This window comes from Hypanus sabinus, chromosome 11 (assembly GCF_030144855.1).
Source record: "Hypanus sabinus isolate sHypSab1 chromosome 11, sHypSab1.hap1, whole genome shotgun sequence".
Lineage (NCBI taxonomy): Eukaryota > Metazoa > Chordata > Chondrichthyes > Myliobatiformes > Dasyatidae > Hypanus > Hypanus sabinus.
This window is the reverse complement of record NC_082716.1, coordinates 2874480-2895648: the sequence shown is the minus strand read 5'-3', so window position 1 is coordinate 2895648 and position 21169 is coordinate 2874480. Positions and strand designations below refer to the sequence as shown.

General features: G+C 43.8%; 2 protein-coding genes across 4 annotated transcripts in view; one reads left to right on the top strand and one right to left on the bottom strand.

Annotated features, from left to right (window-relative positions):
- cryz (crystallin, zeta (quinone reductase)) overlaps positions 1–21054 on the top strand; it is a 41537-nt gene extending 20483 nt beyond the window's left edge. For 2 of the 3 annotated variants that reach the window (XM_059983690.1, XM_059983692.1), the window contains 3 exons: positions 6815–6916; positions 14307–14402; positions 17150–21054. In XM_059983690.1, the coding sequence (XP_059839673.1) occupies positions 6815–6916; positions 14307–14402; positions 17150–17311 (360 nt within the window). In that variant the 3' untranslated portion in view covers positions 17312–21054. The remainder of the gene's footprint in view (positions 1–6814; positions 6917–14306; positions 14403–17149) is intronic. The other variant, XM_059983691.1, reaches the window with a different exon arrangement.
- Positions 21041–21169, bottom strand: part of LOC132401654 (leucine-rich repeat and IQ domain-containing protein 3-like) — a 58798-nt gene continuing 58669 nt past the window's right edge. The window contains exon 8 of the mRNA XM_059983680.1: positions 21041–21166. Coding sequence (XP_059839663.1) covers positions 21147–21166 — 20 coding nt within the window. The 3' untranslated portion in view covers positions 21041–21146. The remainder of the gene's footprint in view (positions 21167–21169) is intronic.

The window sequence follows — 21169 nt, the reverse complement described above, 5'->3', positions numbered from 1 at the left end:
TAGGCCCTTCAGCCCAGTGTTGTGCCAACCACGTAACCTACTCTAGAACATAAGAAATAGGGACAGGAGGAGGCCATCTGGCCTGTTGAGCCTACTCCACTATTCAATAGGATCATGGCTGATCTGACCATGGACTCATCTCCACTTACCTGCCTTTTCCCCATAACCCTAATTCCCCTACAATGCAAAATCTATCCAACCTTGAATTAAATATATTGCTGAGGTGGCCTCTTTCACTGCAGAGAATTCCAGATTCACCACTCTCTGGGAAAAGCAGTTCCTCCTCATCTCCATCCTAAATCTACTCCCCCAAATGTCCCCTAGTTCTCGCCTCATCTACCAGTGGAAACAACTTTCCTGCCTCTATCTTGTCTATCCCTTCCATAATTTTATGTTTCTATAGGATCTCCTCTCATTCTTCTGAATTCCAGCAAGTACAGTCCCAGGTGACTCAATCTCTCCTCATAGTCTAACCCCCCCACCCCCCCCCCCCCAATCTCTGGAATCAACCTGGTGAACCTCCTCTGCACCACCTCCAAAGCCAATATATCCTTCCTCAAGTAAGGACACCAGAACTGTATGCAGTACTCCAGGCACAGCCTCACCAGTACCCTGTACAGTTGCAGCATAAATGAAAACCCTCTAGCAGTGAAGGCCAACATTCCATTTGCCTTCTTGATAGCCTGTTACACCTGCAAACCAACCTTTTGTGATTCATATACAAGCACTCCCAAGTCCCTCTGCACACCAGCATGTTGCAATTTTCTAACATTTAAATAATAATCTGCCCTTTTATTTTTCCGTCCAAAGTGGATGACTTAGCATTTACCAACATTGTACTCCATCTGCCAGACCCTTGCCCACTCACTTAACCTATCTATATCTCTCTGTAGACTCCTCGTACCTTCAGCACAATTTCCTTTTCCACTCAATTTAGAGTCATCAGCATACTTAGATACACTATATGCAGTTCCCTCTTCTAGATCATTAAAATATATCGTGAATAATTGTGGGCCCAGCACCAACCCCGGTGACACACAGCTCACCACTGATTGCCAACCAGAGTAACACCCATGTATCCCAACTCTCTGCTTTCTATTAGTTAACCAATCCTCTATCCATGGTAATACATCACCCCCAACCTATGCATCCTTATAGAACCATAGAATCTTATGGATAAGTCTTTTATGCGGCACCTTATTGAACTTCTTCTGGAAATCCAAGTAAATAACATCCGTCTGTTCCCCTCTATCCACTGTGCTCGTTATGTCCTCAAAAGAACTCCAGTAAGTTTGTCAAACAGGATCAGCCTTTGCTGAACCATTTCTTTCCAGACGCCTCACTATTTCTTCTTTAATGATAACTTCAAGCATTTTCTCAACTACAGATGTTAAACTAGCTGGCCTATAGTTACCTGCCTTTTGCCTACATCCTTTTTTGAACAGTAGCTTGTTATTTGCCTATTTTCCAATCCACGTGGACCTGCCCAGAGTCCAGAGAATTTTGGTAAATTATCACTAAAGCCTCAATTATAACCTCTGCAATTTCTTTCAGTACCCTGGGATGTGTTCCATCAGGACCAGGGGACTTGTCTATCACAGGTCCATAAGTTTGCTCAGCACTACCTCTTTAGTGATCGCTATTGTATTGTATCGAAGTCCTCACCTCCCATCGCATCCATATTATCTCTCTTTGGCATGCTAGACGTATCATCCACTCTGAAGACCAACACAAGATAGTCAGTCAAAACTGTTACTATCTCTTTTTATATTTTGTGCAAGTTTATTTTCATAATCCAGCTTCCCTTTCTTTATTGATCAATTAGTGGTTCTTTGTTGCTTTTTGAGGTTTTCCCAATCTTCCAGTTTCCCACTATTCTTGGCGACTTCGTACACACTAGCTTTTAGTTTGCTGCCTTCCTTTATTTTCTTAGTTATTCAAGGCTGGCTCTCTCCCCCCCCCCCCCCCCACCCCCACCCTTACTGTCCTTGTTTTTAACTGGAATATAATTTTGTTGAGCACTGTGAAAAATCTCTTTGAAAATCTTCCACTGTTCCTCAACCATCCCACCATATAGCCTGTGTTCCCAGTCTACATTATTCAAATCCTCCCTCATCCCATTGTACTCTCCATTGTTTATGCATAATACACTGGGTTTCGATTGAACTATTGCACCGTCTATTTGTATGAGAAACTCAATCATACTGTGATCACTCTTTCCAAAGGGATCCCTAACTACATGATTACTAATTTTACCTGTCTCATTGCACAGGACCAGATCTAAACTAGTACATTCCCTTGTAGGTCCAGTGACATGGTGTTCAAGAAAACTATCACATATGCATTTTATGAAGTCCTCCTCAAGAAGCCTTGACCAACTTGATTCACCTGATCTATGTGCAAGTTAAAGTCCCCCATGATAACTGCTGTTCCATTCTTACATGCCTCAGATATTTCTCTGTTTATTGCCTGTGCCACTGTAATGTTATTATTCAGTGGCCGATAGACAATTCCCACCAGTAATATTTTTCCCACTTGCTATTCCTATCTCTACCCAGATGGATTCTACATTCTGCTCCTTAGATCACCTCTCACTATCAATGTCCATTCAGAAATCTGATGGTGGAGAGGAAGAAGCTGTTCCTGAAATGTTGATTATGTGTCTTCAGACTCCTGTACCTCCAACTTGCTGATAGCAATGAGAAGAAGAGGGCATGTCCCGGGTGATGAGGGTCCTTCATGATGGATTATGCCTTCTTGAAGCATCCCCTATTGAAGTCGTCCTCGATGTTGGCTGGCTAGTGACCATGATGGAGTTGGCTGAGTTTACAACTTTCTGCAGCTTTTTCCGATCCTGTGCAATGGCCCCTCCATACCAGATGATGATGCAACCAGTTAGAATGCTCTCCATGGTACATGTATAGAAAATTGCAAATGTCATTGACATACCAAGTCTCCTCAAATTCTTCATGCCTTTGTAACTTCATCAATACGTTGGGCCCCGGATAGATCCTCAAAGATAATGACACCTAGGAATTTATCCTTTCCACTGCTTATCCCTCAATTAGGACTGATGTCTCAACTTCTCCTTCCTAAAGTTCACAATCGTTTCCTTGGTCTTACTGATACTGAGTGCAGGGTTGTTGCTGCGATACCACTTGACATTTTGAGCTATCTCACTCCTCTATGCCTCCTCATCACTATCTGAAATTCTGCCAACAGTGGTTGTGTCATCGCTAAATTTATAAGAACATAAGAAATAGGAGCAAGCCATCTGGCCATGGACTCACCTCCACCTCCCTGCCTTTTCCCCATAACCCTTAATTGCCCTACTGTGCAAAAATCTGAGAAACCTTTTCTTAAGCATATTCACTGAGGTAGCCTCCACTACTTCATTGGGCAGAGAACCGTGCTGAGGTGCGCTGGTGTTGATTGTCAACGAGTAGGAGGTGTTAGCTGATCTGCTCAGACTGTGGTCTCCTGATGAGAAAGTCGAGGATCCATTTGCAAAGGGTGGTACCAAGTCCCAGGTTTTGGAGCTTATTGATTAGAACTGAGGATATGATGGCGTTGAATGCTGATCTGTGACGAATAAACAGCAGCTTTAAGTAAGTATTACTATTGTCCAGGTGATCCAAGGCCAAGGTCAGTGAGATTGCATCTGTTGTGGACTTACTGTGGTGATAGGCAAATTGCAGTGGGTCCAGGTCCTCGCTGAGGCAGGAGTTGAACCTCTCAAAACACTTCATCACAGTTAATGTGAGAGAAACTGGGCAATAGTCATTTAGGCAGCTCACCTTGCTCTTTTTGGGCACTGGTATGATTGTCTCCCTTTTGAGGTAAGTAGGAACCTCTGAATGCAGCAGAAAGAGATTGAAGATGTCCTTGAACACTCCAGCCAGTTGGTGTCAATAGGTTGCATGGATGGTCAGCATCGACTGGATGGGCAGAAGGGACTGTTTTCTCATGCTGTGTATTTAGCTTCCAATGGAATTTTTTAAATTCAAAAACAAATTACTGTAGTAGCTGGGGTTACTCATCAGGTCCAGAGCAGAGAGGACGAAGTTAATTTTTCACTAGAACCCACTGAGAGGATGATCTTGTATATCAGAATTCTTGTTTGCCTGCTAACAGCGTCTGGTTTCTGTGCGTTCTGTTTGTGAAACCACCGTCCATACCCAGCCCTGTTCCACACCGACCCTCTGTTCCCCCCTATCCTCTTTGGAGTCGTGAACTGAGGAGAACTGATCGTCAGGATTGGCACTGGTCCTGGTGACCGCACAGACAGTGACAGATTCTGAGCTTCACGACCCCTGCCCCCCTCAGTAATGTTAGCTCTGGCAGAAGTCATTCATTTACTCAGCAACCTGCGTCACAAGTTTCCTAGGTTCAAATTTTACCTCGGTCACTCAACTAATTAATGAAGGGTGCAAAGGATGGGGCGCTGTGCTGTGGGGAGTGTGGGTGGGGTTACTGTGGAAGTTTCACAATGAGGGAGGCTTTTTATCAGACGAAACAAACTGTGTCCCTGACAGTCTTTGATTGCTGAAGTTCTTTCCAAAGTGTTCTACCTCTGTAACTATTTATTCAAAGACAGCACAGGAACAGACCCTTCGGCCCATCGAGCCTGAGCTGACCACTAGCCACCCATTCACACCCACAGAATCCATTCCTCACACACACTGGGGACTATTTACAGAGGCTGATTAAGCCACTGGTCCGCACGTCATTGGGATGTGGGAGGGAACTGGAGTACCCTGTGTAAACCTATGTGGTCACGGGGAGAATATGTAAAGTTCACACAGAAAGTGATAGAGGTCAGGATCAAACCCTAGTCGCTGGAATTGATCCATTGCCTCCCAGTAATCTTTGCAATTATATTGTTTATTAATTGGTGTATTTTAAACATGTGTAGGGGAACCTAGGAAGTTACTACAAAAAGTGAAATAAGAATAGGGAATGTGTCAGTAGTATAACACCTAAAGGATTTGCACCTCCAAATCCCCAGGGTGCCAGATTATCAGAAGCATTGGAGATTCTGCAGATGCTGAAAACTTTGAGCAGCACGCACAAAATGCTATTGAAATTCAGTAAGCCAGGCAGCATCTACTGAGGGGAGTAAACAGTCAACATTTTCGGCCGAGTCCCTTTGGCTTGCCCCAAAACTTGCCCATTTGCCCCCCCCCCCCCCCCCGGCACCTCACCCTGCAAATGACCGAAATACTACACCTGCCCATTTTTCTTCACCCTCACCTCCATTCAAGACCTAAAAGTCCTCTCAGATGAGGCAATGCTTCACCTGTGAATCTACTGGGATCGTCTATTGTGTCCAGTACTCGCAATGCAGCCTCTTCTACATTGGTGAGACCCATTGTAAATTTGGGGATTGCTTTGTCGAGCACCTCCGCTCGATCCATCAAAAGCAGAACTTCCAGGTGGCCCCACATTTTAATTCCCATTCTCATTCCGACATGTTCGTCCATGGCCTTCTCTTGTGCCACCATGAGGCCACCCTCAGGGTGAAGGAGCAACACCTTGTATTCCATTTGGGTCGCCTCCAACCTGATGGCATGAACGTCAATTTCTCCGGAAAAGAAAAAAAATTCTCTCTCCCCTCCCTTTTTCTATTCCTCACTTTGGCCTCTTATCTCTTCTCAATAGCCTATCACCTCTTCCTGAGTCCCCTCCTCCTTCCTTTTCACTTATGGTCCACTCTCCTATCAGATTCCTAACCCCTCTCCCCATGTTTTTATTTTGGCGTCTTCCCCCTTCCTTTCTAGTTCTGAGGAAGGTCTCAGCCTGAAACATCAACTGTTTATTCATTTCCATGGATGCTGTCTGATTGCTGAGTTCCTCTGATATTTTGTGCGTGTTACTCTGGATTATCAGAGATTCTCCCCCCCCACTTCTGTCTTGCTGCCCAAATTGTTTTCTCTTTTATGTTAATCCACTTTCTTTTAAGTTTAGTTCTCATTCAGCCACGTACATGTATACAGCTAAACAAAACAGTGTTCTTTTGGGGCCAAGGTGCAAAACACAATACAGTATATATTTTCACACACCACAGATAACAGATACAGTCTGATATTAGCCCAAGTGCTTAAGTGGTATGGCTTGTAGATTGATGGTGCATGGATGTTGTCCTAGAGCAGTGGTTCCCAACCTGGGGTCCATAAGCCCCCTTTCTTAATAGTACAGGTTCATGGCAGAACAAAGGTTGGGAACCCCTGTCCTATAGCCATGTTCATGCAGAAACAAACACACAACAGTTCCTCATCTTGAGCAGTGTCAGCCTCAGATGCAGGCAACCCAGCTTGTCTTTCAGGGAGCAAACACTAGAGACGACCCGATGGGAGAGCTGGCCTGCAGGGACCAGTCCCCAATTCAGCCTGGACTGCAGCGCACCTGCCACACCACTGTTCTCTCCCACACCACTTCCATGCCTGCTCCCCTGGGTGGCTGTAACAGGCAAATTCACAGCATGAGGGCCTGGTCCGTGTTACAACTGAGCCCATTGTTATTGCCTACGAACCAATGAACTAGACTTGCAGTATTTGCAATATTTTATGTCACCAATGTCCAACAGAGTCTTGAAATCACAAGAAAAATATTTGAGACAGAGATATGTTCCATTTTTTGGACCCAATTAGGTCATTGCAAACAAGTGCACCACCATCTTACTGGAACTTTATGCCTTGACTTGTCCTCCCCACCTTCCTACATTAGTAACAGTCCTTCGCCACTCTGCGTGGTGCTTAGTAAGTGTTCCCTGGCATTACTGTGTAGCTAATCAGTTGTGTGCACTTCCTGCCAGCATGATACAGGAGGTGGTGGAGTGAACGTGATCATCGAGATGTTGGCCAACGTGAACCTGAACCGTGACCTACAGCTTCTATCAAATGGCGGGCGAGTGATAGTAAGTATATCTGTTACCAGCACTGTGCGCTAAATTGTAGGAGGCGATTCAGCCCCTCGTATCTCGGCAGCTGTCTGACCACACTGCACACCACCAACCACCAGAGACACATCATCTCAGCTGGTTGGTTTGGAAGACTGCTGTTGGAGACAGAGGCCCCACCCCACCCTTAGTGGGGAGAGCTTCAACCTCAACAAGCTGCCCCTTCAGTCCCATGAATCGGGTCAATGGCTTATCTCAGCACCACTTCCCTAATTCAACAATCTCTGCATGAACTCTGTCTGAACTTCCATAGCCATCTGAGATAGAATTCCCACCTCATCCCCAACCTTAGTGAAGGAATTTCTATTTATTTTATTTACTTAGAGATACAGTGTGGAACGGACTCTTTCAGCCCTTCTAGCTGCACCGCCAGCAACTCGCCAATTTAACCCTAGCCTAATCACAGGACAATTCACAATGACCAATTAACCTCTAAACCGGTATGTCTTTGGACTACGTGAGGAAACCGGAGCATCCAGAGGAAACCCACCCAGTTATGAGCAGGAATATGTAAACTTTCTTGCAGAGGACTTCAGAATTCAACTCTGAACTCCAATGGCCCAAGCTGGAATAGCGTTCTGCTAACTGCTATGCTACCCTGGTGAGGCAGAGAGCCCTAGTTCTAAAGTCCTTAGTCACAGGTAACTGCCACCTCATCTAACTCTGGAAGAATTTTGTAAATTTCAATATGATCATCTCTCACCCTGATAAACTTTAAAGTTTAGTCAAGATAATTGTCATTCAACAGTATATGCATATCACCAGGTGAAACAATGTTGCTCTGGACCAAGGTGCACAACACAATGCGTAAAATTTGCATACAACACATAAAGTAATATCGCCAAAAATAATAGGTGCACTTATGACACAAGTTAAAAATAAACAGTGTAACACTACTGGTGCTTTACGTGTGATGAGTCCTGGGTGTTGGCAGGGAATTCAGTACAGCCTGGGGGAAGAAGCTGTTTCCCATTCTAACAGTCCTTGTACTAATGCTACAGTACTTACCTGACGTTAGGGGTTCAAAGAGATTGTTGGATGGATGGAAGGGATCATTGATAATGCTAAGGGCTCTGCGTATGCAGCACTACATGCTTTGTCTGCTCGATAGTCCCACACAAGGCAAACCCAATGTAGTGAAAATTTACTCCATTCATGTAAAAAAGAACATATATAGTCCCAGACACTGACTGACATGTCCCACAAATTGACGGTACTGTTCCGGAATCCAGCCTGTCATTCCACTGATCGAACACTGGAGGGTAGCACTGACAGGAGAGGCAGCCCAACAGAGTACGGATGCCATGCTACACCACCTTTGGCGTCTCCTCTCCTGAGCTGCAGCAGCAGGCACGCCCGTGACTTGAGACCTAGTCTTTGCTATAACCGAGCTACATAGCTTCCACATTGCCTGTTGCATCACAAAAGAAAGGAAATGGGCCGCAGCGCCTTACATTGTCAATGTCCAACAGGGACTTATGATCACAAGAGAGAAATCCAAGATAATCACCCTCAGTTTCACTGCACACTACCTTTGTGCACAACTCTGATGCCTCTGAGTAGTAGACAGCAACACAATCTGCACCCAGGCTGGCTTCTCCAATCATGGAACAGCGTACTAATGGGGTAGACTCGCAGTACCTGAAGTTCTTGGAGCTCAGCAGCACCTGACGATCACAGTTTACAAAGAAAACCTTTGGTCAGCCCCCCCCCCCCCCCCAAGAGGCCGCTGTGTCTGACCGGGCTGTCTTCTTAACGGAAAATTCAAAAGTTCATTTATTATCAAAGTACATATGCAGTATACTTTTAAGATTCATCTTTTATAGCCACAAAACAAAGAAAACCATGGAAGTCATTCAAAGATAAGCATCAACCCTCCCCCAACACACAAACAAAAACAAATCGCAAAAAGGGCAAGAGCAACCCCCACACACACTCAAAACTAACACTGCAGCAAGAAGGTACAGCAACATATAACCATATAACAATCACAGCACGGAAACAGGCCATCTTGGCCCTCCTAGTCCGTGCCGAACCCTTAATCTCACCTAGTCCCACCTACCCGCACTCAGCCCATAACCCTCCACTCCTTTCCTGTCCATATACCTATCCAATTTTACCTTAAATGACACAACTGAACTGGCCTCTACTACTTCTACAGGAAGCTCATTCCACACAGCTATCACTCTTTGAGTAAAGAAATACCCCCTCGTGTTTCCCTTAAACTTCTGCCCCCTAACTCTCAAATCATGTCCTCTAGTCCTCATGATCATCAAACACCTCCCACCCAAAAAAATTGTGCAGCGGCAACAACAGCATCAACCCTCCCCCCCCAAGCAGAAAAACAAATCATAGGAACTGCAAGAACATCAAACCACAAATCACCCCTTAGACATCAAACCCACCCTCTCCTGAACATCAAATCCCAAATCCAAACTTGGAGACCAGACTGTACATTATATGCAGGCACAATCTTACCAGGGCCTTGATTAATTGTATTAACTGTGTCCCCACATTATGGGCGCCACGATAATGTAGTGGGTGTGTGGCACTATTAAAATTGTGGTGTCAGAGTTCAATCTCAGCATCCTCTTAGAAGTTTGTACATTCCCCCTGTGGAATGCATATTTCCTCCAAGTACTCTGGTTTCCTCTCACAATCCATTGATGCTTTGGTTAGTAGGTTAATTGATCATTGTAAAGTGTCCCTTGATTAGGCCAGGATTAAATTGGTTGGTTACTTGGAGGTCTGGTTAAATAGGTGGGTTCTGAATGGCGTGGCACATTGGGCTAGACGGGCCAGTTCCACACTGTGTCTATAAATAAAATAAAAAATAAAAATAACTAATTTACATTTTGTTGCCCTCCATTCTATAGGAAAGATTCCCGATTTACAGAATGACCAATGAACCCACTACCTCTGGTACAACCTCTTTCAAAAACCCTCCAGTTCTGGAAGAATAAGTAAATCCCTCTTCCTTAATGTGTTAACAACCCAAATTGTGTCACCTTTAATATTTTAGCAAAGAATCACATGCTGCAGTCTGTTTAGTATGTAAACCCAGAATGTCCCCAGTGAATCAGATTCAGGTTTCATGTAAGACCATAAGGTACAGTAGCAGAATGTGGTCATTTGACCCATCAAATCTGCTCCGCCATTTCCTCATGGCTAATCCAATTTTCCTCTCACCCCAATCTCCTGCCCTATATCCCTTCATGCCCTCAATCAAAAATTGAGCAAACTCTGCCTTAAATATTCGTAATGAAAATAGACAACCCATTTATTTCTTCTACCAAAGTGCATAACTATGCATTTCCCGATACTGTACTCAACCTGCCATTTCTTTGCCCAGATCGCCTGATCTGTCTAAGTCCTGTAGTCTCTCTACTTCCTCAAAACCCACCTCCACCTATCTTCATATCATCTGCAAATTTTGCAATAAAACCTTAAATTTCATCATCTAAATAATTGAGATAAAGCATGAAAAGAATTGGTCCCATCACAGACATGTGGAATAACACAAGTCAGTGGCAGCCAACCAGAAAAGGCTTTCTTTATTCCCACTCTTTGCCTCCTGCCAATCAGCCACGTTTTATCCATGCTAGAATCTTTCCTGTGATACCATGGGCTCATAGCTTGTTAAACAGGCTCGGTGGTACCTTGTCAAAGGCCTTCCGAAAATCCAAGCACACATCTACCAATCTCCTTTGTCTAACCTGCTTATTATTTCTTCAAAGAACTCCAACGGATTTGTCAGGCAAGATTTTCCCTTGAGGAAACCATGCTGACTATGGCCCATTTATCATGCACTTCCAACTTTCCTGAAACCTCATCCTTAACAATTGACTCCAATATCTTCACGATTACTGAGGTTAGACTAACTGGCCTATGGTTTCCTTTCTTCAACCTCTCTCCCTACCTGAAGAGAGGAATGACACTTGTAATTTTCCAGTTTTTCTGAACCATTGCAGAATCTAATGATTCTGGAAAGATCATTACTGATATCTCCAGGATCTCATCAGACACCTATTTTAGAATCCTGGGATGTACACTATCTGGTTCAAGTGATTAATCTACCTTCAGACCTTTCAGTTTCCCAAGAACCCTCTCTCTAGTTATGGTAACTTCACACACTCTGTGACTCCTGACACTTGGAACTTCCATCATACTGCTAGTGTCTTCTACTATGAAGACTGATGCAAAATAATTATTCAGTTTGTCCTCCATTTTGTTGTCTCCCATTACTACCTCTCCTGCGTTGTTTTCCAGTGGTCCAATATCCACTCTCACCTCTCTTACACTTTATGTATCTAAAGAAACTCTTGGTATCCACATTAATATTGGCTGCTTAATTTGATATTCCATCGTTACCTTCTTAATGGCTTTTTAGTTGCCTTCTGTTAGTTCTTACAGGCTTCCCAATCCTCTAACTTCATGCTAATTTTTGCTCTATTATATGTCTTCTCTTTGGCTTTTATGTTGGCTTTGACTTCTCTTGTTAGCCATGGTTGTGTCATCTTTCCATTAGAAGGCTACTTCCTCTTTGGGATTTATATATATACATCCTCTGCCTTCCAATTTGCTTCCAGAAATTCCAGCCATTGCTGCTCTGCCATCATCTCTGGCCAAATCAATTTTGGCCAACTCTTTTCTCAAATTTCAGAGTGAATTTGATCACATTATGATCACTTTCCTCTCGGGGTTCTTTTATCTTAAGCTCTCTAATCAATTCTAATTCATTGCACAACACTCAATAGCTGTGGGCTTACTCACGAGCTGCTTTAAAAAGCCATCTCGTAGGCACTCTAGAAATTCCCCCTCCTGGAATCCAGCACCAACCTGATTTTCCCAATCTACCTGCATATTGAAATCCATGTCTAATGTAACATTGCCCTTTTGGCTGCATTTTCTATCTCCTGTTGTAATTTGTAAGCTATGTCCTTACTACTGATTGGGGATCTGTATCCAACTCCCATCAGGGTCTTTTTATGCTTGCAGTTTCTTAGCTCTGTCCACAATAATTCAACACCTTCTGACCCTATGTCACCTCATTCTAATGATTTGATTTGATTTTTTTTTACCAACAGTGCAACGCCACTCCCCTGCCTATCTACCTATCTACCTATCTCTCCGAAACAATGTGCATCCTTGGACATTAAGTTCCCAATTGCAATCTTCTTTCATCCATGATTCAGTGATGCCCACAACGTCATACTTGCCAATCTGTAACAGTGCTGCAAGTTCATCTACCTCATTCCATATACTGCCCTAATCCAAATACAACACCTTCAGTTCTGTATTCACCCTTTTTGATTTAGTTTACCTTTTACATTGCAGTTCATCCTGTTGACTATAATTTTCCCATATCAGCAGCCTCTCCTCACTACACATTGCCTCTGTTTGTAAAACAGCTACCTCATCCTCAGCACTGTTATCCACCTTTCCTACAATATCTGGTGATTTGAAATACAGGCAGCTCAAGGCACATGCTCAACCTTTTGATTCCCAACTTTGTCTGAAGTCTTACCAACATCTGCCTCCACAACCTCTCCCCTAACTGTTCTGGCACCCTGGTTCCCATTCCCCTGCAACTCTAGTTTAAACCCCACTGTGCACCATTAAGAAACCTTCCCGCTAGGATGTTAGATCCCCTCCAGTTCAAGTGCAAACCATCCCTTCTGTACACGTAAAGAGCCAAATGATTCAAAAATCATATGCCCTCCTTCATACACCAACTCCTGAGCCATGTATGCAACTGTATAATCTTCCTAGTTCTAGCCTAACTAGCACGTGGCACGGGTAGTAATCCTGAGATCACAACCCTGGAGGTCCTGCCCTTTAACTGAGCACAAACTCCCTGAACTCGCTATGCAGAACTTAATCACTCGTCCTACCTGTGTCATTGGTACCTGAGTGGACCACTATTTTTGGATATTGACCCTTTCAATTAAGAACACTAGGAACTCTATCTGAGAAATCCCAGACCCTGGCACCCGGGAGGCAACATATCATCTGGGAATCTTGTTCTCACCCACAAAGCCTCCTGTCTGTTCCCCTAACTAATGAATCCCCTACCATCACGGCATGCCTCTTCTGCCCCCACTCCGCCCTTACCTTCTGGGTCACAGAGGCAGTTCAGTGCTGGAGACTTGTCCACTGTGACTTTCCTCTGTTGGGTCTTCCCCCCACACCCCCGACAGTGTCCAAAGTGATATACCTGTTGTTAAGGGGGATGACCACAGGGGTACTCTGCACTGGCTCCTCAACCCATTCCCCTTCTGACTGTCACCCGATTTCCTGTGCTGCACCTTGGCTATAAATATGTCTCTATATGTCCTATAGCTCCCTTCAGCCTCCCAAATGATCCGGAGCTCATCCAGTTCCAGATCCCACCCCTTAACACGGTTCATTAGAAGCTGCAGCTGGATGTACCTCGCAGTTGTAGTTGTCAGGGACACTGGAGATCTCCCTGCCCTCCCACATCCCACAAGAGGAGCATTGCACAATCCTGTCTGGCATTCCTACTGTTCTAGCTGAACAGATATAAAGAAGAGAATGAAAAAAAGAGCTTTTCTTTCTTTTGCTTTCTCTGAGTGAAACCTCTCTTCACTGAAGCTTCGAAGAGCTAAAGCCGTAAGATCACTACTCTGACTATGTCCACTCAGATGAAGGCTGCTGATTTACCCCCACCTTCCTTTAATTTTCTCTTACTAATCAATCAGTAATGCTGACTGGTTGCTGATCAAAGCTCTATTACACTGCCATGTCTCACTTCTGCCTTTTATCCTCGGCCAGTGGACCTGATTGAAGTCCCTTCCTCTCCAAGCTTCGGATTGGACTGGCATCTGTTGTGAAATTTATTGCTTTGCAGCAGTACATTGCAATGCATAATAACAAAAAACATAAGTTCAGGAATCTGATGGCTGAGGGGAAGAAGCTGTTCCTAGAATGTTGAGTGTATGCCTTCAGGCTCCTGTACCACCTCCTTGATGGTAGCAATGAGGAGACGGCATGTTCTGGGTGATGAGGTTCATGCCTCCTTTTTGAGGCATCACCTTTTGAAGTTGTCTTCGATGCTGGAGAGATTAGTGTCCGTGATGAAGCTGGCTGCAGCTTTTTCGATTCTGTGCAGTGGCTCCTTCATACCAGACAGTGATGTAATCAGTTAAATGCTTCTATGGTACATCTGTGGAATATTACAGATGTCTTTGGTGACATACCAAAACTCCTAATGAAATATAGCTGCCATTAAGCCTGCACCCCACACACGCAACTGAAGTCTCCTCAGAATCTGTTGAAATTGTCAAGAGATTTTTGTCCTTGTAGTTGGCATGTGTTTATTCTGCAGATTGTAGGCTGCAGGGGCACCATTGAAATAAACCCCAGAGATACCATGGCCAAGGAGAGCAGCATTATTGGCACAGCACTGAACTCTGCGACCAAGGTAAGACAGTTATGCAGTTTTGGTCACCTACCTATAGGAAAGAGTGTAAAGAAAAATTTACAAAGGTGGTGTTTGGACTGAAGGACCTGTTATAAGGAAAGATTGAATAGGTTAGGACTTTATTGCTTGGCACATAGAAAACTGAGAGGAGATTTGATAGAGGTGTACAAAATTATGAGGGGTATAGATAGGGTAAATGCAAATAGTATTTTTCAACTCAGGTTGGGTGATACTACAACTAGAGGTTATGGGTTAAGACCATTAGATATAGGAGCAGAATTAGATCATTTGGTCTGCTGCACCATTTCATCATGGCTGATCCAATTTTCCACTCAGCCCCAATCTCCGGCCTTCTCCCCAAATCCCTTCATGCCCTGTCCAATCAAGAATCTATCAGCTTCTCTGTTAAATATACATGAAGTCTTGGTGTCCACAGCTCCCTGCGGCAAAGAATTCTGCAGATTCACCACCCTACCTAAAGAAATTCCTCCTCATCACCGTATTAAAAGGACGCACCTCTATACTGTGACTGTGTCCTCTGTTCTTAGACTCTATCCCTATAGGAAACATACTTTTCACATCCACTCCATCAAGGCCTTTCACCATTCAATAGGTTTCAATGAGGTCACCCCTCATTCTTCTGAATTCCAACAAATAAAGGCCCAGAGCCATCAAATGCTCTTCATATGACAAGCCATTCAATCCTGAAATCATTTTCATGAACCTCCTCTGAACCCTCTCTAGTTTCAGCACATCCTTTCTAAGAAAAAGGGCCCAAAATTGCTCCAAGTGAGACATCACCAGTGCTTTATAAAGTCTCAACATTACATTATTGCTTTTGTATTCTAGCCCTCTTGAATGAACGCTAACATCACATTTGCCTTCCTCACCACAGACTCAACCTGTAAATTAACCTTTAGGGAATCCTGCACAAGGACTCTCAAATCCCTTTGCATCTCAGTTTTTTAAAATTCTCTCCATTTATAAAATAGTCAACCCATTTAATTCATCTACTAAAGCACATGACCAAACACTTCCCAACACTGTATTCCATCTGCCATTTCTTTGCCTATTCTCCGGCTCTGTTTAAGTCCTCTAAGTCCTTCCTCACAATGACCTGCCCCTCCACCTATCTTCATATTTTCTACAAACTTTGCAGCAAAGCCATCAATTCTGTCATCTAAATCATTGACATATAATGTAAAAAGAATCGGTCTCAACACAGACCCCTGTGGAACACTAGTCCCCAACAGCCAAACAGAAAAGGCTCCCTTTATTTCCACTCTTTGCTTCCTGCCAATAGGCCACTGCTTTATCCATGTTAGAATCTTTCTTCATGTAGCATCTTGTCAAAAGGCTTCTGAAAATCTGAACTCACAACATCAACTAATTCTCCATTGTCTATCCTGCTTATTATTTCTTCAAAGAATTCCCACAGATTTGTCAGGCAAGGTTTTCCCTTGAGGAAATCATGTTGACTATGGCCTATTTATCATGTGCCTCCAAATACCCTGAAACCTCATCCTTAATAATAGACTCCAGCATCTTCACAATCACTGAGGTCAGACTAACTGGCCTATAGTTTCCTTTCTTCAGCCTCTCTCCCTTCTTAAAGAGTGGAGTCATATTTGCAATTTTCCAGACTTCTGGAACCATTGCAGATGTAGTGATTCTTGAAAGATCTTTACTAATGCCTCTAGGATCTCTTCAGCCATCTCTTTCAGAACTCTGAGATGTACACCATCTGGTCCAGGTGACTTATCTACCCACAGACCTTTCAGTTTCCCAAGAATCTTCTCTCTAGTTATTGTAATCTAATACACTTTTTGACCCCTGGCACCTGAAACTTTGATTTCTCTTGTTAGCCACAGTTGTGTCATTTTTCGTTTGAAATACTACTTCCTCTTTGGGACATACAGGGTGAAAGGCGAAATGTTTAAGGGAAACAAGGAACTTCTTCACTCAGAGGATGGTGAGAGTGTGGAACATGCTGCCAGCACAAGTGGTGGATGCGATTTTTGTTTTCAATGTTTGTGAGAAGTTTGGATAGGTACGTGGATGGGTGGGTTATGAAGGACTTTGGTACAGCAGCAGGTCAGTGGGAATAGGCAGTTTAAATGGATCGGCACTAACTAGATGGCTAAAGAGCCTGTTTCCTTGCTGTACTTTTCTATGATTCTCTGACTCCATAACCCCTGACAGGCAGTGACTGAGCTCCTCACTCCATACTTTAGTGAATTGTTTTCAGAAATAGTTATGCTATAAGTCTGGATGACAGCAGTAAGTCTGAGAGGAGAGATTCTTTGCTTGTGTAAATGACCCATAGAAACTGGACATTTCAGAGTTCATGAGTAACACAACATTTTGGAACAACTCAGCTATGAAGGGTCTGGCTTTCAGCCTGAAATTTTTTCTTTGCGTCTATGCTCTTTTCCCTCCTCCTATTGAATTACAGTGAAATATTGTGCTGTCATGTTTCTGAAGTTAACACCAGCTCCTATGTTCCTTCATTTAGTGCTATCAGCCCTGCTACAGCCATTCAAGCTGCAGAAAACCCTTTCCCCAACCCTACCCCCTCTCTCTTTTCTGTTAGAATTCTGTATTTAGCCGTCCTAGGGCACATTTAATTCTGATAATCCGGCACACCAGTGCTTTGGTGCTAGACAGGCATGGTTTCTGAATTTTTGTAGTTAACACTCACTTTAAATTAGTTTCTTTAGAAGATTAAAGAGATTCTCTATCCACAGGATGAGCTCCAGGACACAGCGGCTGCCATACTTGCAGGAATGGAGGTGGGTTGGCTGAAACCAGTGGTGGGACCAGAATTCCCATTGGAAAAGGCAGCCATGTCCCATGAAGAGATCATGAAGGGGTCTGGAGCAAGGGGCAAGATGATTCTGAACATATGATCGTCACCACCGTGGGGAGAGGGAACTAGGGGGCCACAATATTCCCAATTATATTTGGGGGAGGGAAGTCAATTGGTTTGAGCACCCCATTGCCTTTTGAACACCATTCCACTACACACTCATTCACTCTTATTGGAACGTAGCATGGTACAACTTTGGCTTTTGATATACCCCTTTATTCGGTATCTCCTGTACCTAATCAAGACGCCACTGAGGTTATGTTCGTGTTCTTCTGCTGCTGTAGCCCATCCACTTCAAGGTTCAATGAGTTGTGCATTCAGAAATGCTCTTCTGCACACCATTGTTGTAATATGTGGCTATTTAAGTTACTGTCTCCTTCCTGTCAGCTTGAACCATTCTGGCCATTCACCTCAGACGTCTCTGATTAACAAGGAGTTTTCACCCATAGAACGGCCGCTCACTGGCTGCTTCTGTGTTTTACAGTCAAGAGACTGTGTCTGAAAATCCCGGGAGATAAGCAGTTTCTGAGTTACTCAAACCACCCCGTCTGGCACCAACAATCATTCCAGTCAAAGTCACTTAGATCACATTTCTTACCCATGGTTGATCTGTACAACAACTAAACCCTTTGACCATGCCTGCATGCTTTTCTGCATTGAAGTTGCTGATATTTACATTAATGAGTATCACAGATGTAAAGTGGCCACTGAGTGTAGAGATCTGAGTTATTTGACTCTTTGCCTGAGTGATGCTGAAGATTTTGGTTGTGGTTCTCCAGTTTAGGTGCGGGGCCCATACAGACAGAGAAGAATTGTTTGTAATTGAGACACAAGAGACTGACTATAGGATGTGGGGGTGGGTGAGGCATTGACTGCCTGAAATCATGATTCCTGTTGCTACCTTTAAATAGTTTCTGCGTTCTTCCCGTGACCACTTGGTTTTCCTCCAGATGTTTCAGTTTCCTCCCATAGTCCAGAGGTACCAGTTGGTAGGTTAATTGGTCATTGTAAATTGTCCCATGATTAAGCTAGGATTAAATTGGAAGGGTTGGTGGGTGGTGTTGTTTGAAGGCTGGAAGGGCCTATTCTGTGCTATATCTCAATGAATGAATACATAAAATAGAACAGAGTCAATGGATGACTACACCCAACAAGATGGATAAGCAATCAATGTACAAACTTTTCAAATGCAAAAAGGAGGAAGAAATAATAATAAGAAATAAATATCGAGAACATGAAATGAAGGGTCAGTGAAAGTGAGTCCATATGAATCCAAAAAGTGATACAGTTTGGCACTAGTGGCATTGCCAGTCAGCATCGAACTCAGTGTAGGACAGTCTTAGTAATTTTTCCTCAGGGCTTTACTTTTGAAGTCTTCCCCATGAGTGGGTTTAGCTGCAAGGGAGCACAGGTTCGAGATCAGATTGTTCTTTCTCCCAGATGAGCTGTCAATCATGGCTGATGAGCCCTATTTGCCCAAAGTGACTGGTATTATGGAGCCAGTAACCTGTCTTTGCCCCCTCTCCTGACAGCAGAAATGGTTCCACCAAGCTTAGTAGCTAAGCCACACATGGAGGCCAGGAGCTGGACTTGGCTGTCAGAGGCTAACTGAGATCTATGTCATGGGAACATTTAAGACCATAAGATATAGGAGCAGAAATAGGCTATTCATCCCATCAAGTCTGCTGTGCTGTTCAATCATGGGCTGATCCAATTCTTCCAGTCATCCCCACTCCCCTGCCTTCTCCCCATACACTTTGATGCCCTGGCTAATCAAGAACCTATCTGTCTCTGACTTAAGTGCACTCAATGACTTGGCCTCCACAGCGGTTCATGGCAGCAAATTCCAAGGATTTATCACCCTCTGACTAAAATAATTTCTCCACATCTCTGTTCTAAACGGACATCCTTCAATCCTGAAGTCGTGCCCTCTTGTCCTAGACTCCCCTACCTTGGGAAATAACTTCACCATATTTAATCTGTTCAGGCTTTTTAACATTCAGAATGTTTCTATGAGATCCCCCCTCCCATTCTCCTGAACTCCGGGGAATACAGCCCAAGAACTGCTAAATGCTCCTCCTACGGTAACCCTTTCATTTCTGGAATCATTCTCGTGAATCTTCTTTGAAGCCTCGCCAATGTTAGTATATCCTTTCTAAAATAGGGAGCCCAAAACTGCAAACAAAATACTCACAAGTGCCTTATAGAGCCTCAACATCACATCCCTACTCTTATACTCTATACCTCTAGAAATGAATGCCAACATTGCATTTGCCTTCTGCACCATCACTCAACCTGGAAGTTAACCTTCAAGGGTATCTTGCATAAGGACTCCCAAGTCCCTTTGCATCTCTGCATTTTGAATTCTCTCCCCATCTAAATAACAGTCTGCCCATTTATTTCTTCTACCAAAATGCAAAACCATACACTTTCCAACATTGTATTTCATTTGCCACTTCTTTGTCCATTCCCCTAAACTATCTAAGTCTCTCTGCAGGCTCTCTGTTTCCTCAACATTACCCACTCCTCTGCCTATCTTTGTATCATCGGCAAATTTAACCACAAATCCATTAATCCCATAGTCCAAATCATTGACATACATCGTAAAAAGCAGCGGTCCCAACACCAACCCCTGTGGTACTCCAACAGTAACTGGCAGTCAGCCAGAATAGGATCCCTTTATTCCCACTCTCTGTTTTCTGCCAATCAGCCAATGCTCCACCCATGCTAGTAACTTCCCTGTAGTTCCATGGGCTCTTATCTTGCTAAGCAGCCTCAAGTGCAGTGCCTTGTCAAAGGTCTTCTGAAAATCCAAGTACACCACATCTACTGCACCTCGTTTGTCTACCCTGCTTGTAATTTCCTCAAAAAAATTGCAGTAAATTAGTCAGGCAGGATTTTCCTTTCAGGGGACCATGCTGGCTTTGGCCTATCTTGTCATGTGCCTCTGTCATCTCATCCCTAACAATCAATTCCAACAACTTCCCAATCACTGATGTCAGGCTAACAGGTCCATAATTTCCTTTCTGCTGCCTCCCACCCTTCTTAAATAATGGAGTAACATTTGCAATTTTCCAGTCATCCAGTGCAATGCCAGAATGTATCAATTCTTGAAAGATCAGTGTTAATACCTCTGCAATCTCTCCAGCTACTTCCTTCAGAACTCGAGGGTGCATTCCATCAGGTCCAGGAGTTTTATCCACCCTCAGACAATCAAGCTTCCTGAGCACCTTCTCAGTCGTAATTTTCACTGCACATACTTCACTTCCACATTTACTAGGTAGTGGGAATTTATGTCCATAGTATCACTAACCCATAAACCCATATGGAATGGCTTGTGTTTAGGTATTCCACTTGCCTGAGGTCAGCTTGGCCAACCTTTCCATGGTTGCCAACTCCCTGTGGTGTAGGGCTTGTCTAAAACAATCCAGGGCTAACACAAGGCAGAGTGGGAAGAAGGGTTGATGTAGTGGCTAGCACTATTACGGTTCAGGGTGACTGAGTTCAGAGTTCAATTCCAGCTTCCTCTGTGAGGTGTCTATGTCCTCCCCATGGAATGCTAGTGCTTTCTGTTTCCATCCACATTCCAGTTAATAGGTGAACTGGTCTTTGTAAATTTTCCCATGATTAGGCTATGGTTAAATCGAGGGGAGCTGGGTGGCGTGACTTGAAGGACCTGTTCCATGCTGTATCTCTAAATAAATAAAATTCATCTCTTTATAATCGGGGGAAGCCAAGGCTTCAAAAAAAACTGCATCAAAATAAAGGAATGGTTTGAGAGGATTTATTTTTTGTACTGTTTGATTGTTGCAAAGTATAACTCTTCACATCTTGCCAAGTGTGTTGGACTTTGCTCCTGGTGCTGCGGGCGTCCCTCACATGAGCTGTACGTAGTCTG